The sequence below is a fragment of the Pongo pygmaeus genome, chromosome 4 (genome assembly GCF_028885625.2).
Source record: "Pongo pygmaeus isolate AG05252 chromosome 4, NHGRI_mPonPyg2-v2.0_pri, whole genome shotgun sequence".
Taxonomy (NCBI): Eukaryota; Metazoa; Chordata; class Mammalia; order Primates; family Hominidae; genus Pongo; species Pongo pygmaeus.
The window spans coordinates 117,132,292-117,146,128 of NC_072377.2; the positions used below are offsets into that span (position 1 = coordinate 117,132,292).

Sequence of the window (13,837 nt, forward strand, 5' to 3'; positions counted from 1 at the left end):
GTGGATCACTTGAGGTCAGGAGTTCAAGGCCAGACTGGCCAACATGGTGAAACCCCGTCTCTACTAAAAATACAAAAATTAGCCAGGCATAGTGGTGTGCACCTGTAGTCCCAGCTACTCGGGAGGCTGAAGCAGGAGAATTGCTTGAACCCGGGAGGTGGAGGTTGCAGTGAGGTGAGATCGTGCCGCTGCACTCCAGCCTGGGCGACAGAGTGAGACTCCATCTCAAAAAAAACAAAGACAAAAACATACCCCTCTTGTAGGTGATGCTGATGGTAGAGGAGGCTGTGTATGTGTAGGCGTAGTGGGTACATGGGAAATCTTTGTATCTTCTGCTCAATTTCACTGTGAACCTAAAATTGCTCTAAAAAATAAAATCCATTTAAAAACAAAAAAAGAGAAAAAAAAAACTACACTTACCACCTAGGCATTCTATAATACCAGATTTTTAAAACTATTTTATTACCATCATGCCATTTTGGTTGTTTTGATCTGGAGAGAGTATCTGTCCCCATAAATCTAGATACCATATATATGCTAATCACTTCCAAATTTGTATCTGCAGCTCAATCTCTCCATTGTACACTGCCTGGCAGTTATTCACTGCTGAATGATGGTCACCAGCATGATCAGATTGTCACGGTAACACTGCTGCTTCAAAAATCCTATTACAGCAACCGGTCACTATCATTGCTCAAGGAAATAAGCAGACACTGCTCCTTGCCTATCAATTAGCCAGTCCTTCCTACTCACCCACAAAGCCCTGATTTTATGTACATGTAGCTGGCAAATCTGTCTTGACTCAGGGAAGCTAGGCTCCTGCCCCAGGCCTGGGGGATAAATCAAAGTTAGTACAAATCCACCATGGTAATCCCATTGCTTTTTGCTAGATACTGACTTTCTTAGCCCCCTTGGAGTTAAGGGTGTCCATGTGACACAGTTCTGACCAATGAAACAGAAAAGGAAATACGGTAGAAGGCTTTGGGACAAAATTTTCCTCTGCTGATAAAATAAGAGAGGCGCACAAATAAAAGGTCTCCAGCTTCCTGCTCTTGAAAGCCTTAGCGCTATATGGCAGCAATCTTGCTATATATTGAGGAAACAGGCGTGGGCAAGGAAGATTATACTCCAAAGTCGCTGGAAAAGAGCATGGATTTCTGCTGCAGCGCCTTGAAATTTCAACCTCCAGACTTCTTACAGGAGGTAATTCAAGGTCATTATTCTTTAGGCCACTGTAAATGGCTGCAACTCACTGAACTGACATAAAAGGTGTGCAGCATCACCAAAAGCTTTCTAAGCTAAGCTTAAGTTAGTTATCTCGGTATTGGTCAAAATGTGCTCTTCTTCTTTTGCTGAGGTTTCATCTATCAATTAATATTTCAAAATACTTACAGCTAATGCTTACTTGGAGGCAGACAGGAAAGAGACAACCTTCCATACTATTTTTCAAATTATTTCAGACACAATAAATCCATCTGGAAAAACATCTACTTTTACATGTTCTTAATTCAGATCTATTTTGTTCTTACTATGCAAAATAGATCAAATGCTTTTTTATATGTGAACTGTACAACCTTTTTATATTTCTGTTTTGAGTTCTTGCTTTTAGGACCAAGTTCATATTTCTTATGCATAATATAAGATTTAATATTAAAAAATTGTTAGTCCAAATTATACTCAATGCTTAGGAACATATACACCATTGTACCAATACAGAAGAAAACCACTAGCCCTATCACATATTTTTAACTTGGAAGAACAAAACTTTATTGTGTTTTATTCTTTGAATAATGATGTCTTAAGCTGATTTAAGTACAGGAAAAAAATAATAAGACAAGGAACAAAAAATGAAAGTGAAAAAATAAATGAAAGAAAATACTCTTAGGAAGGTTTTTCCTTAAATCAATGAAAAGCTTAATGACACAAAGTTAAAGAACTATGACTATGATTAAGTCAATTTTCCTCTTTATATGTTAATGAAACTAACTGCCCTTAATTGAGCACTTACAGAATGCCTGATTTGTCCTAAATGTTTGACATATATTATCCCAACTCCCCCCAACCCTATCCCCACCTTTTACATATGAGAAAACTGAATTTTATAAAAGTTAAGCTGTTTGCTCAAGAGGTAATAATCAGCTCCACATACACATGCTTCTGGCTACTCACACCTAAGACACATAGGTACATACTATGTGTACTGTGCATGGTTCATAAGTAACTCAGTTGCTACAATTCAAACTAGCCAAAGGACATAAAATTAAGTAATAGTATGTCTTCACAGCACTGGCTTTATTATTCAAACCAGTTGTACCAATACCAACTATTTACCAGAGACTGACAGTGTGAAAAAAAAGCAGTTCATTAAAATATATCTATATATCCATTTATATCCATATATATTTTAATTTTATCCATATATATGGATAAAAAGCTTTAAGATGTCCTATTGGTAAAGAACAGAAAGGAATCATCATCTGGTCCATCTGCTTTATATTTTATTTCTAATGTGGTAGCTTATGTTTAATAGCAAATATTCCAGAGGTTAAGGTAGGTTCTTTGAAAACTGAATATGAAGAACATGGACCATAATGTTTATAATCCTTTTTGTTATGGCAGACACATAACTTGACCATCCTCCATGCCCACCATGCATGGGATTGCTTTTGGCTGTATTTACCAGAGAGTATGATGTAGGAATTCCTAATAATTCAAAATGGTTTTGCTATTATCAGTACCTCAAATAAGAAGGAAAAAAGAATCAGACATTTTAAGACATAAACACTAGTTCGTTTCCATGAAGAAAATATTTTTCTCCTTCATAGAAAAAAAGGTAGGAAACTATGCGTGATCAGAAAGTTACATATCTTTTTCACTGCAGAGTATATGTGCTTTTAAAGCAAGAGAGAAAACCAACAAACAGAATGAGAAAGACTAATGAAAGACTGACCCGGTGCAGTGGCTCACGTCTGTAATCCCAACACTTTGGGAGGCCAAGGCGGATGGATCACCTAAGGTCATGAGTTCAAGACAAGCCTGGCCAACATGGTGAAACCCCATCTCTATTAAAAATACAAAAAATTGGTGGCAGATGCCTGTAATCCCAGCTACTTGGGAGGCTTGGGATTCTCCATCACTTGAACCCGGGAGGTGGAGGTTGCAGTGAGCTGATTGTGCCACTGCACTCCAGCCTGGGCAACAAGAGGGGAACGAACGAAAGAAAGGAAGACAGACAGACAGACAGAGAGAAAGAAAGAAAGAAAAGAATAAAAGAAAAGAAAAAAGATTACAGAGGCTGTGGAGTGAAGATAGCTAGAGCCTGGGAGGGCAAGGCTGCAGTGAGTCATGATTGCACCACTGCACTGCAGCCTGGGTGACAGAGTATGACCCTGGCTCAAAAAAAAAAAAAAAATTAAGATGCGTCTATAGAATACCTATAATGAAGTATAAAGAAAAAGTGCAGTCATTCAGTGGTCAAATCTTTTGGTGTTTAATTACAGTGATCTCATTTACCACTGTCCACCATTTTGTTTTTAAATGCAAAATGGAAGAGTCAGTCACAGTCAAATATAACAACGTGGAATGTTGACAGACATCCCTACACTTAAGACTGAATTGGTCACAACACACCTGTGACCTATGTCAATTAACTTCACTTTGTGCCCTTGATTTCCACATCTGTTAAAGGTGGCTATCACCCTAGCAGCTTAGTCTCTAAGACCCCTTTTAGCTAACATTTTATAACTCAAAACAGAATGTGTGTGTGTGTGTGTGTGTGTGTGTGTGTGTGTGTGTGTGTGTGTGTGTGTGTGTGTGTGTGTGTGTGTGTGTGTGTGTGTGTGTGTGTGTGTGTGTGTGTGTGTGTGTGTGTGTGTGTGTGTGTACACCCAGGAGTTTCAGACCAGCCTGGGCAACATGGCAAAACCCCATCTCTACAAAAAATACAAAAAATTAGTACACGCCTGTAGTCCCAGTTACTCCAGAAGCTGAAGTGGGAGAATCACCTGAGCTTGAGAAAGTCAAGGCTGCAGTGAGCTGTGTTCATGCCACTGCACTCAGCCTGGGTGACACAGTGAGACCCTGTCGCAAAAAAAACACACTCAAAAAAACCAGGCTGGAGTGCAGTGGTGCAATCTCGGCTCATTGCACCCTCCGCCTCCTGGGTTCAAGCAATTCTCCTGCCTCAGCCTCCCAAGTGTGTGTGTGTTTTTTTGAGACAGGGTCTCACTCTGTCACCCAGGCTGAGTGCAGTGGCATGAACACAGCTCACCGCAGCCTTGACTTTCTCAAGCTCAGGTGATTCTCCCACGTCAGCTTCTCAAGTAGCTGGGACTACAGGCATGTACTAATTTTTGGTATTTTTTGTAGAGATGGGGTTTTGCCATGTTGCCCAGGCTGGTCTCAAACTCAAGCAATCCACCCATCTCAGCCTCCCGCCTGTCCCCCCAAAAAAACTGTTTGAATGATTGATGGTAAAAAAGATTAATGCCAAGAGCAATAAAAGAGCAGATGCAAATCCCACTGGGACAACCCTTTGTCAATAAAACTAGTGGTTCTATAAGTATCTGTGTCAGATTGGTATCATAAAGTTTAACTTAATCTCAAGTACCCTCACAACTTAGATGAGGAACAACCTAAGCTGCCTTTTCCTAGGTAAAGGAGGGCCACCTTAGATGTGGACAGCAGTCTAGACAAGTAAGTGATCCCTTAACTAGATCACTTGGTCTATCAGAGGCTGCAGGATATATATAGTAGCCACATGACTCAGAGTGACTGATAAGCTCCACTCCCTGGAATCAGGAAAGTGTGCAAGTGACAGAATGAAGTCAGGGTACGTTTCTACAGCCCCCACTTATATTTCAGCTGCTACAAAAAATAATTTCATTCACAATTTTGAAATTGTTTTAAAACTTCTGCCATATTAACTCATATTTCCCCAAAATTAATTGTTAATGTTATGAATCACCACTAAATACCTTAACATGTTACATTTGTATTTATACTTGTTTTAAATGCCATGTGAAAAAATTAAGCTGAAAACTGAGTCCTCATTCAAAGTCAGTCCTGAAAAAGAGAAGTCCAGGTCAGAAGGAGATGAGGGAGGCTATGACAGAAAGAAGGACAAATAGACTAAATCTCCAGGGCCTTCATAAAGAGAAAAAAAAAAGCTCATAAAGAACATTCCAGAACAGAGTATTAGAAATGAGATCCTCCTCCACAACTGCTTTAGAGCCCAGAAACTCTGATCATGAATAAATAATTTAAATCATTCATCTTACTTGCTTTTTAAAACTTTATTTTCTTTATGACACAGGCAAGCAGTGGAACCTTAACTGAAACGCTGGCTGTCATTATTTTACAAAATAGTCACAAGTTGTTATAAGGATATTTTTATTACTTTTTCATTTCTCCACAACACTTTCATCTTTAAAGAGTTCAGCACTCTTAGTAGTAATGTTAAGTGAAACAAGGACAGTAAAAAAGTTGACGAAGGTTAAATGTTTAAATGCTTAAGATTTCAGATTTAAATTAAGTAAATTAAAGATTTAAATGTTTAAGTAAATTGCTTAAGTCACAATTTGCAGAATGCCAGTTATATTTTTTATCCAAGTGCACATCGGCCAGAAGGCCACATTGGCTTGTGCTTCATACTACCCCAGAAGGCAAAGCGCAGGCATGCATGCTCTGCTCTTCAACACTTTAACAAAGCACATATAGATCCAGAGAGAAAAGCTAGTGTAATGGGAACATAGGCAGCTCAGTAGAAAATATATCTGCTCTGAAGTTCTCACAAGTAAAAAAGAAAAAAACATAATTATAAGTTTTCAAAAAAAAAAAAAAACCCCACAAGAAAACAAATACACCCCCTACTAATGAGTCCAAGAAGAGAACTACAAATACATATCCTCCAGTACTGTTAAGGAAACAGCTCTGCTTCCAATGACTGGCTGCAAAACAGAAAGTGTCTGTTCACAACTGTCATTCACACCACGGTGACTTTCTCAAAGTCTCCTCTGGGTAATAAACCTCTTTAGGAGTCTGTCACTGCACACCTTAAGCAAGTAGACTGCAACTCTTTTTAACTTGTGTTCCCCAGAATGTGTCCTCCCTTTGTGTGCTGAGCATCATTTAGCTAAGAGGATGCTGTTGCTTTTACTTGTGGTTAACTGTGTTACAACTCTTGTAGATATTTTCATTGTTTTTTTTTCCTCCAAATTAACCTTCTTGCCATCCCTTTCTGATCTGACCTCGATAGGGGGTCATCCCCAAACATCTCCCCTTGAGATACCTGTCTCTCGAAACAGAACTAAAGGCAACGCTGCATTCCCTTAGGAAATCCAGTTCAGTGTGCCATTTTCAGGTGGCCTTGTGCTAGTAAAACAGAGCAAGCCTCTGCTGTCATAAGTCAAAGCTACATAACAGATAAGAAAAAGAAATTGTTAGTAACATATTCTAACTAATGTCTACAAAACACAGTCAATGCCTATGTGTGCAGATATATGATTTGGGATGGCAGTATCTTATTTGAGAGAGGAAAAATACACTGCACAAAGGTAATGTATTGACAGGGTCAACTGTGTTTTTAAAAAGCCTACTTTAATTTTCATCTCTACATAAGGTTATGTTGTGTTTGTGGGACATTCAAAGAACCACAAGGGAGGTAGTATAACATAATCATTAAAAGCATGAACTTTGGAGCCAGATTCTTTGGATTTAAATACCAGTTTCATCACCTGCTAGTTGTGAGACTTTGATCAAGTTATTCAAATTCTCTTTCTGTGTTTCCTCATCTGTAAAAATGGGAATAATCATAGCACTCATATAATAGGGTTGTTCTGAGGATTAAATGAGCTATATTTGCAAAGCACTTAGACAGAGATATGTACGTATCTGTTAAAGAAAATGCTACACAGATTTCAGGAGCCATACAAAGAGCTAAATGCAATATAACTCTTTACACCAGCAGCAAAAGTTTAAAATGGGCTTGTGAGGACACACAGAAACTAAAATGACACATTACTGAACTGGGTATGAGATTTCAGAAGTGTTATTAAAGATTAAATATATAGTGCTGGACTCTCGTCTTGAACTCCTGGCCTCAAGCAATCCCTCTGCCTCAGCACCCCAAAGTGCTGAGATTACAGATGTGGGCCATCATGCCCAGCCCCCTAAACATATTTAATCTTTCTAACATTGGCACTAAAATATGCCTAAATGTGCTTTACATTCCTGTGTAGTTCCAGACCAAGCCTGCCCTCTGCGTGACCTTGGGAAACACACTCCACCTTTCTCTGTCCCTGAATTGTCATTTTAAAACTAAAGGAACTGGACTACCTGTTTGATCTTTAAGGCCCAACTCTGATAGTCCCAGGAAGGTGGCAGCCCGAGTCTTAAGGAAAATATGAAATAAAAAGAGGAAAAGTAATAGACATTTTCATAGAATTTTAAACAAAAAGGTTACCGGGTAGGACAGAAAGCAAACCTTCCCCTTTCCTTAAATAGAAGATAAAGTCTGAGTTTGCCTCACAATTCCATTTGTACAAAGGAGCAAGTACAGGACTAGGGCCCTGGCTCACTAGCGCCCACCATGGAGGGACTGCACCAGGAGGACTTATTCACATATGAGGGTGCAGCACAGCATACACCCTCCAGAGGACTGTTATTTGTGCAATCCCATTAAAAGCAGGGCTGCACCAGACATTAAAGGCCATAGATTGTATGATTCCATCTACATGAAATGCTCAGAATAGGCAAACTCATAGAAACAGAATGCAGATTAGTGATTTCCAGGAGCTGGGTAGGAGGAACAGGGTTGATTGGTAATGGTTTCCCTTTGGGGTGATAAAAGTGTGTTGGAATTAGACAGTGGTGATGGTTACACAACTCTGAATACACTAGCCACTGAACTGCATCCTTTAAAAGTGTACAATTTATAAGTACCTAAGTTATATCTTAGCAATGGTGGGAGGTCTATCTTTATAATAAAGATTTCCAGTAGTCTGCCTCCTGTTATCAGTAAAAGAGGGAAGTAAGGAGATTAAGGTAATTATGTGAACAGTTCTTGATGAAAGGAAGGCTGGAATTAGATTCTGAATTGCGTATATAAGATGGCCAAAAATTCTAGAAACTAGAAGTCAGAGATGAAAGGCCCCGTTCTCAAAGAGCTCAAAGGGAAATTATGCGCACGGAAAGAACAACCAGTAGGAAGAGGGGTATACGATAAGGTACTGGTTGCTCCCCAGTGAGCAATGGCCAGGTCTTCAACCATCTACATGCTCCAACGTGCAGCAGACCCTGACCAGGAGCCAGATGCACCTGAGCTTCACTCACAGCCTTCCAAAGGCAGTGCAAAGGGAGAAAAGCTAGGAAGCCAAGTGAGCTTTTCCCAATTTCATCTTTGCATCCTGCAGTCTCTTGACCCAATACTGACACTACTCCCCTTCCTGTGATGGCCCAAGGAGAGGAAACAGCAAGAGAAAAGCTGAAAGGTGAGAAAGGAAGGAAATAAATTACTGGCAATAGTTTGGCAAGATCACGAACTCCTTACAGAGGGCACAGCAGCCAAAGTGACCTTAAAATATAAATCGTTATCATGTCACCCCCTATTTAAAGCCCATCCAAGGCAATCAAAAAATGCAAACTCCATACCACTATCTGGAATGAAATGCACACTTCCACCACTGACCCTACCTGCTGGCACCTGCACCTCTCTGGTGCCTCCCCCACCACTCTTTGCTCACACAGAGCTAAGCTGTGTGCTGCCTCAGGGCCTGACACACTCTCTCCCTCTCCCTGGCTCTGCTCTTGGCTGGCCCCTTCTCATTCCTCAGGTCTTAACTCAGATAGTATCTCAGATAAATAGCTAAAGAGGGTCTTTCCTGTTATTCTCTACCAGAGCTGTTTATTTACTTTAGAGGGCTTACCACATGGTCACTACTTTGCCTATTTCTTGCCTGGGTAGACTGCTCATTCAACAAGGACAGAGAGTATGACTACCTTATTTCTTGCCATATCTAAAGTGCTACCACAGTGCCACACATGTGACTGGCATTTGATTTTTGCTAAATAGATGAACCTGTATTTGAAAAAATAACTCTGGCTAGGGAGCATAAGAGTTACAAGAGGTATGGAGAATAGTTAAAATGAAGGTGACTGCTATGGTCTGAATGTTGTGTTCCCCCAACATCCATATGTTGGGACCTAATACCCAATGTATTAGTATTAAATAGTGGGGCCTTTAGGAGGCAATTAAGACATGAGGGCTTGGCCAGGTGTGGTAGCTCACACCTGTAATCCCAGTACTTTGGGAGGCTGAGACGGGCGGATCACTTGAGGTCCGGAGTTCAAGATCAGCCTGGCCAACATGGCAAAACCGCATCTCTACTAAAAATACTAAAATTACCCGGGCGTGGTAGCACATGCCTGTAATCCCAGCTACTAGGGAGGCTGAGGCAGGAGAATTGCTTGAATTTGGAGGGGGGAGGGGCGGGGGTGGGGGCGGCCGGCGATGAGAGTTGCAGGGAGCTGAGATTACGACACTGCACTCCAGCCTGGGCGATATAGAGCGAGACTGTGTCTCAAAAGAAAAGAAAAAGGCATGAGAGCTCTGCCCTCATGAATGGGATTAGTGTCCTTATAAAAGAGGCTTGAGGGAGCCAGTTGGCCCTTCCACCATGTGAGGAAGCAGTGAGAAGATGCCATCTTTGAAGCAGGGAGCAAGCCCTCACCGGACACCAAATCTGCTGGTGCCTTGGTCCTGGATTTCCCAGCCTCCAGAACTGTGAGCAATAAATTTCTATTGTTTATAAATTATCCAGTCTAAGGTATTTTGTTATAGCAGCCCAAGCAGACTAAGACAATGTTCATAGGTCACACTTTAAGCAACATGGATTTTGATGCTACTATAAAGACCACCATTTTCAAATACTTTTTCTTTTTTTGGACAATTATACAATCATATTGGTTATGCAACGAACAGACTTGATTAGACTAATGTAACACTGACCACCTGAGTATTTGCTCACGGGGGTCTGTATGCTTTATTCTGTGCACACAATCCCGTTTTTCCTTGAGTCTCCTCCATAAAGCAGAGCCCAGGGTAGGCCTCAGGGCTACATGTAGGTAGACTTTCTGGAGTATGACTAAGTGTCTGTACCAGACTAACACAGTAACAACTACTAGGTAACTGCAATTTAATTGCTCAAATCAGAACTAACTTCTAAAACATGTTTATTCCCTTATAGTCATAGACTAAATTCTAGCCTAACTAGTGACAGACACAAGCTGTAATAATGTGTTTTCTGTGTCTTCGCCTCCTAGTTGAAAATTTTTTCTTCATTTTTATCCCTATGGTTGAAGAAAGTAGCAGAGACCAACTGAATGAAGGTAAAAACCACTGGCTTTCTTGGGAAGAACTGTAGAGCAAAACAAAATTCATTTCTGGAGAGGAATAATTCCTACTTGAACGAATGGAAAAATAAAATTGTAGAATTAAAAAAACAAATACACTGTAGAATAAAAACAACTTTGGTAATAAATTCAGATCCTAATCGTAAAAATAATTCATTCATTTTTAAAGTAGCTCAATTATATAAATGAATCACTTATGTAACCAAGGAGCTATATCATGGAGCATTTTTAAAGGTTTTTGTTTTTACACTAGGGTAAGCATTTCCCAAGTTTGTCTGTAATATGTGGCTTTTTCAAAATAAAAGAAAAAGACAAAATTCTCCCTACTGTCTGAATTAACATAATTAGGAATTAGGGAAGACCTAATTGATAGGGTTTTACTCTCTAGGTGCATAAATATATGGTGAAATACCCATTAAAATAATTACTAGACAGAAGTGCTCAGCTCCCTGTACCTTCTGAGATCCTCCCACCAATAAAGGCAGGACAACAGAGTGGTAGCGCTTTCCTGTTAGTGTGCCAAAGAGAGGGGACACTGGTCACCAGGATAATCTAATGCAAATACCTTTAGGCTAATCGTCAAGAGATAGGGATTAAGTTAAGGTTCCAAAATGGTGAATACTATCCCCACCCCTTATGTCCAACCCCATCCCTCCCCGCCGAGCTTTCACTTTTCTCCCGGGAAATGCGGATGTGCAGTCTACTGCAGCAGCCCTGCGGGGGGTAAAGGGAGGAAGGGAAGGGGACGGCTGCAGGGTGTGTCACTTACGAGATGTAGGCTGGGTAGCCAAATCCTATCAGGTTGCAGAGGAGAGAGGCTCCATAACCAAACACCAGGTACAAGGCCACCAGTCCGATGACACCTGGGGACCATAAGGAGAGAAGGGGGTCGGGCAGCATGAGAGCCGTTCACGCAGGACAACCGACGCCCACACCGCGAGGCTGGGCCTGTTGTAGGAGTTTTCCTCCCGACTCGATTAAAGGAGCGAGAAAAACAAACCACACGAAAGCTGGGCCTGCGCGTCCACGGGGCCATGCCTTGAAGTCTGGCGATACCAGGCAGCCCCACCGTTGTGCCTCTCCTACCTCCCGCAGGGGGCCCCGGCGCTTTGCGCAGCAACCCCCGGGGCCCGGGACGGTCCGGGGCACCCCCTTCCGCCCTCTCGCAGGGCCCGCTGGGCAGCGCTCCGGCCTGGGAAGCTGCGCTCCGCGGGGAGCGTCCCGAGAGGCCCGGACTCCCGCACCCGCTGCAGCAGCAGCCCCCGCCCACCCGAGGGGCGCCCCTCCCCGAGCGGAGCTCCACGGAGGGTCGGGTAGGACCGGGTACCTCCGTCAACGCGCCCGCCCGAAGGGGCCCCGCCGTCAGGGGCCCCGCCGTCCGCGCCAACCGCGCAGGACCGCAGGAATAGGGCGCCGGGCCGCGGGGCTGACACGTCAGCGCTTGCCCTTCCAGCTGCCAGCGCCCGGCGCCGCAGCTGCCCTCCAGCCCCGCGACCCTCAGCCTGGGCAGCCCCGGCCGGGTCCTCCGATGCCCACGCTTCCCGGGAGGCCAGCCTGATCCCCGAGGATGCTGCTTGTCCCTTCTATCTCCGACTCCACCTTTCCCGAGTCCTCTCCCTGCTTCCTTCCCCAGCAGCTGGGGCAGCGGCGGCTCCCGTGGCCCTGCCAGCGGCGGCGACCCCTGGCCACCCACCAAGAGCGATGAAGCTCCGGTTCACGCCGGTCTTGGCCTCGAGCTTGGCCAGAAGGTCAGTCATGCAGTTCTTCTCGTGCAGGAACCGGTCGAACCTCTCCCTCATGGCCGCAGACATGGCGGGGACCGTCTCGCTGCCCGGGGCTGTTCCTAGTGCCGGACAGACTGGAGCGGGGACTGCGGCGGGGCAGCGGCAGGCGGGGACCGCGGCGCGTCTACGCGTCCTCCCCTCGCCTCCGCTCGCCCCGCCCGGCCGCCGCGCGCCCCTCCTTCCCCGCCCCGCGCCAGGGGGACAGCGCCACACCCTGGCGGGGGCGGGCCTGCAACTCCGCGGACGCTGCGAGGTGGCCTGGCTGTTGACAGTCTTAACCCATTGCGGGGTAAAAAGGATGTGGCGTGGGGGCGTGCATTTTGTGTCTCTTGTGGGTCCCCTTCTGAAATCGGACTATTGCAAAAAGCAGGCAGAAAGGAGGCAGGCGTCCTTGTTGCTCCCGCTTGCAATTTAGTGCGACGAGTTTGGCACCTACATTGCTGTGCTAAACCTACTAAGGCATTTTTGACCTAAAAAATTGAAATGTTTGAGCATCGCGAGAGAACTCTTTGGAAGCAGGCCTGCTTTCTTCCTCTTTGCCTTAACTTGGCAGTTTTTCTCACCTACAGACAATCGTTGCCTTGTAAAGACCCTTGAAGAAATCTAACACATCCTCCCTGGGGTACAGCTTTTCCAAGAAAGCACTGCATTAAATCTTTTCCTGGTGGGCTTGCGTTGTCTTGGTGTCTGATACCGTGGCAAGTGTCCAAATTCTCTCTGTGGAGCCAATATAGTCTGCACTTCCTACACTCAAAATACTCTGAGGAAGATGGAGATTCTAAGGTCCAAGCCTTAGGGCAGGAGCTCATTTTTGCTTCCTTCAGAATGAGTTGGCCATGCTCTTCCTCCACCTAAACCTAGGCTCCTGTTATCTCACCCATATGACTTCCAGACACTCCTAAAATTACTCTTGCTGACTCTTATTCTGCACAGTGCTGCAGAATTTTTGTCAGAAGCTTCGTATTATTATCCTAACAGACTAGAGCTCCCATTCCTTAGCAGAGCATTCAATGCCCTGCCCACAACTGGCCCCCAACATTCTGTCTTGGTCCTACACAACCCCTCTGTGCTTTCAAATCTACTTAATTACCCTACTGCCTTCCACTTCTGCAAAAAGTTGTCTTGCCCACGCCTAGCTTTTTCCTTTTATGCTAATCCTCCTTCCTCCTTTCTTCCTCAGAGCTTCTTAGCTCAGCTTTCTCAGCTGCTGCTACCACCACCCAGCCAAATCAGTGAACAAATGAAACAACCTGCTGTCTACTTCTGTCTTTTCACCTACAGTTAATTCTCAACGTGGCAGCCAGTAGAATCTGTTTTAAAATGTGCGTCAAGTTGTGCTATATTTTTGTTCTCAACCCTCCAGCAGCTTCCTATCTGCCTGAAAGAGGGCATCAGGGTCACAGGTGACATGGTTCATCCCTCCCCTTTCTGATGTCTTCCCTTACTGCCTGCCTCCTTGCTGTGCCTCAGACAAGGTAAGCCCATTCCTGCCTCTGAGCGTTCGTTCACTTTTCTTCTATTTCAGTGGTTCTCAACCAGGAGCACTTCCTCTCCCCTTCCTCCTCCTGGGGGGAGGAGTAGCAATGTCTAGAGATACTTTGGTTGTGAAACAGATTGTCACACAAGGAGAGCAGGAGGTGGCA

The 13,837-nt window shown here is 43.8% G+C and overlaps 1 protein-coding gene across 1 annotated transcript in view; it reads right to left on the reverse strand.

The window, feature by feature from the left end:
• The window catches only part of REEP5 (receptor accessory protein 5), a 46,078-nt gene extending 33,711 nt beyond the window's left edge, over positions 1 to 12,367 (reverse strand). The window contains exons 1-2 of the mRNA XM_054488733.2: positions 12,104 to 12,367; positions 11,180 to 11,273 (exon numbers count right to left, since the gene is read on the reverse strand). Of these exons, the coding sequence (XP_054344708.1) occupies positions 11,180 to 11,273; positions 12,104 to 12,221 (212 nt within the window). The 5' untranslated portion in view covers positions 12,222 to 12,367. The remainder of the gene's footprint in view (positions 1 to 11,179; positions 11,274 to 12,103) is intronic.
• Positions 12,368 to 13,837: the final 1,470 nt, after the last annotated feature.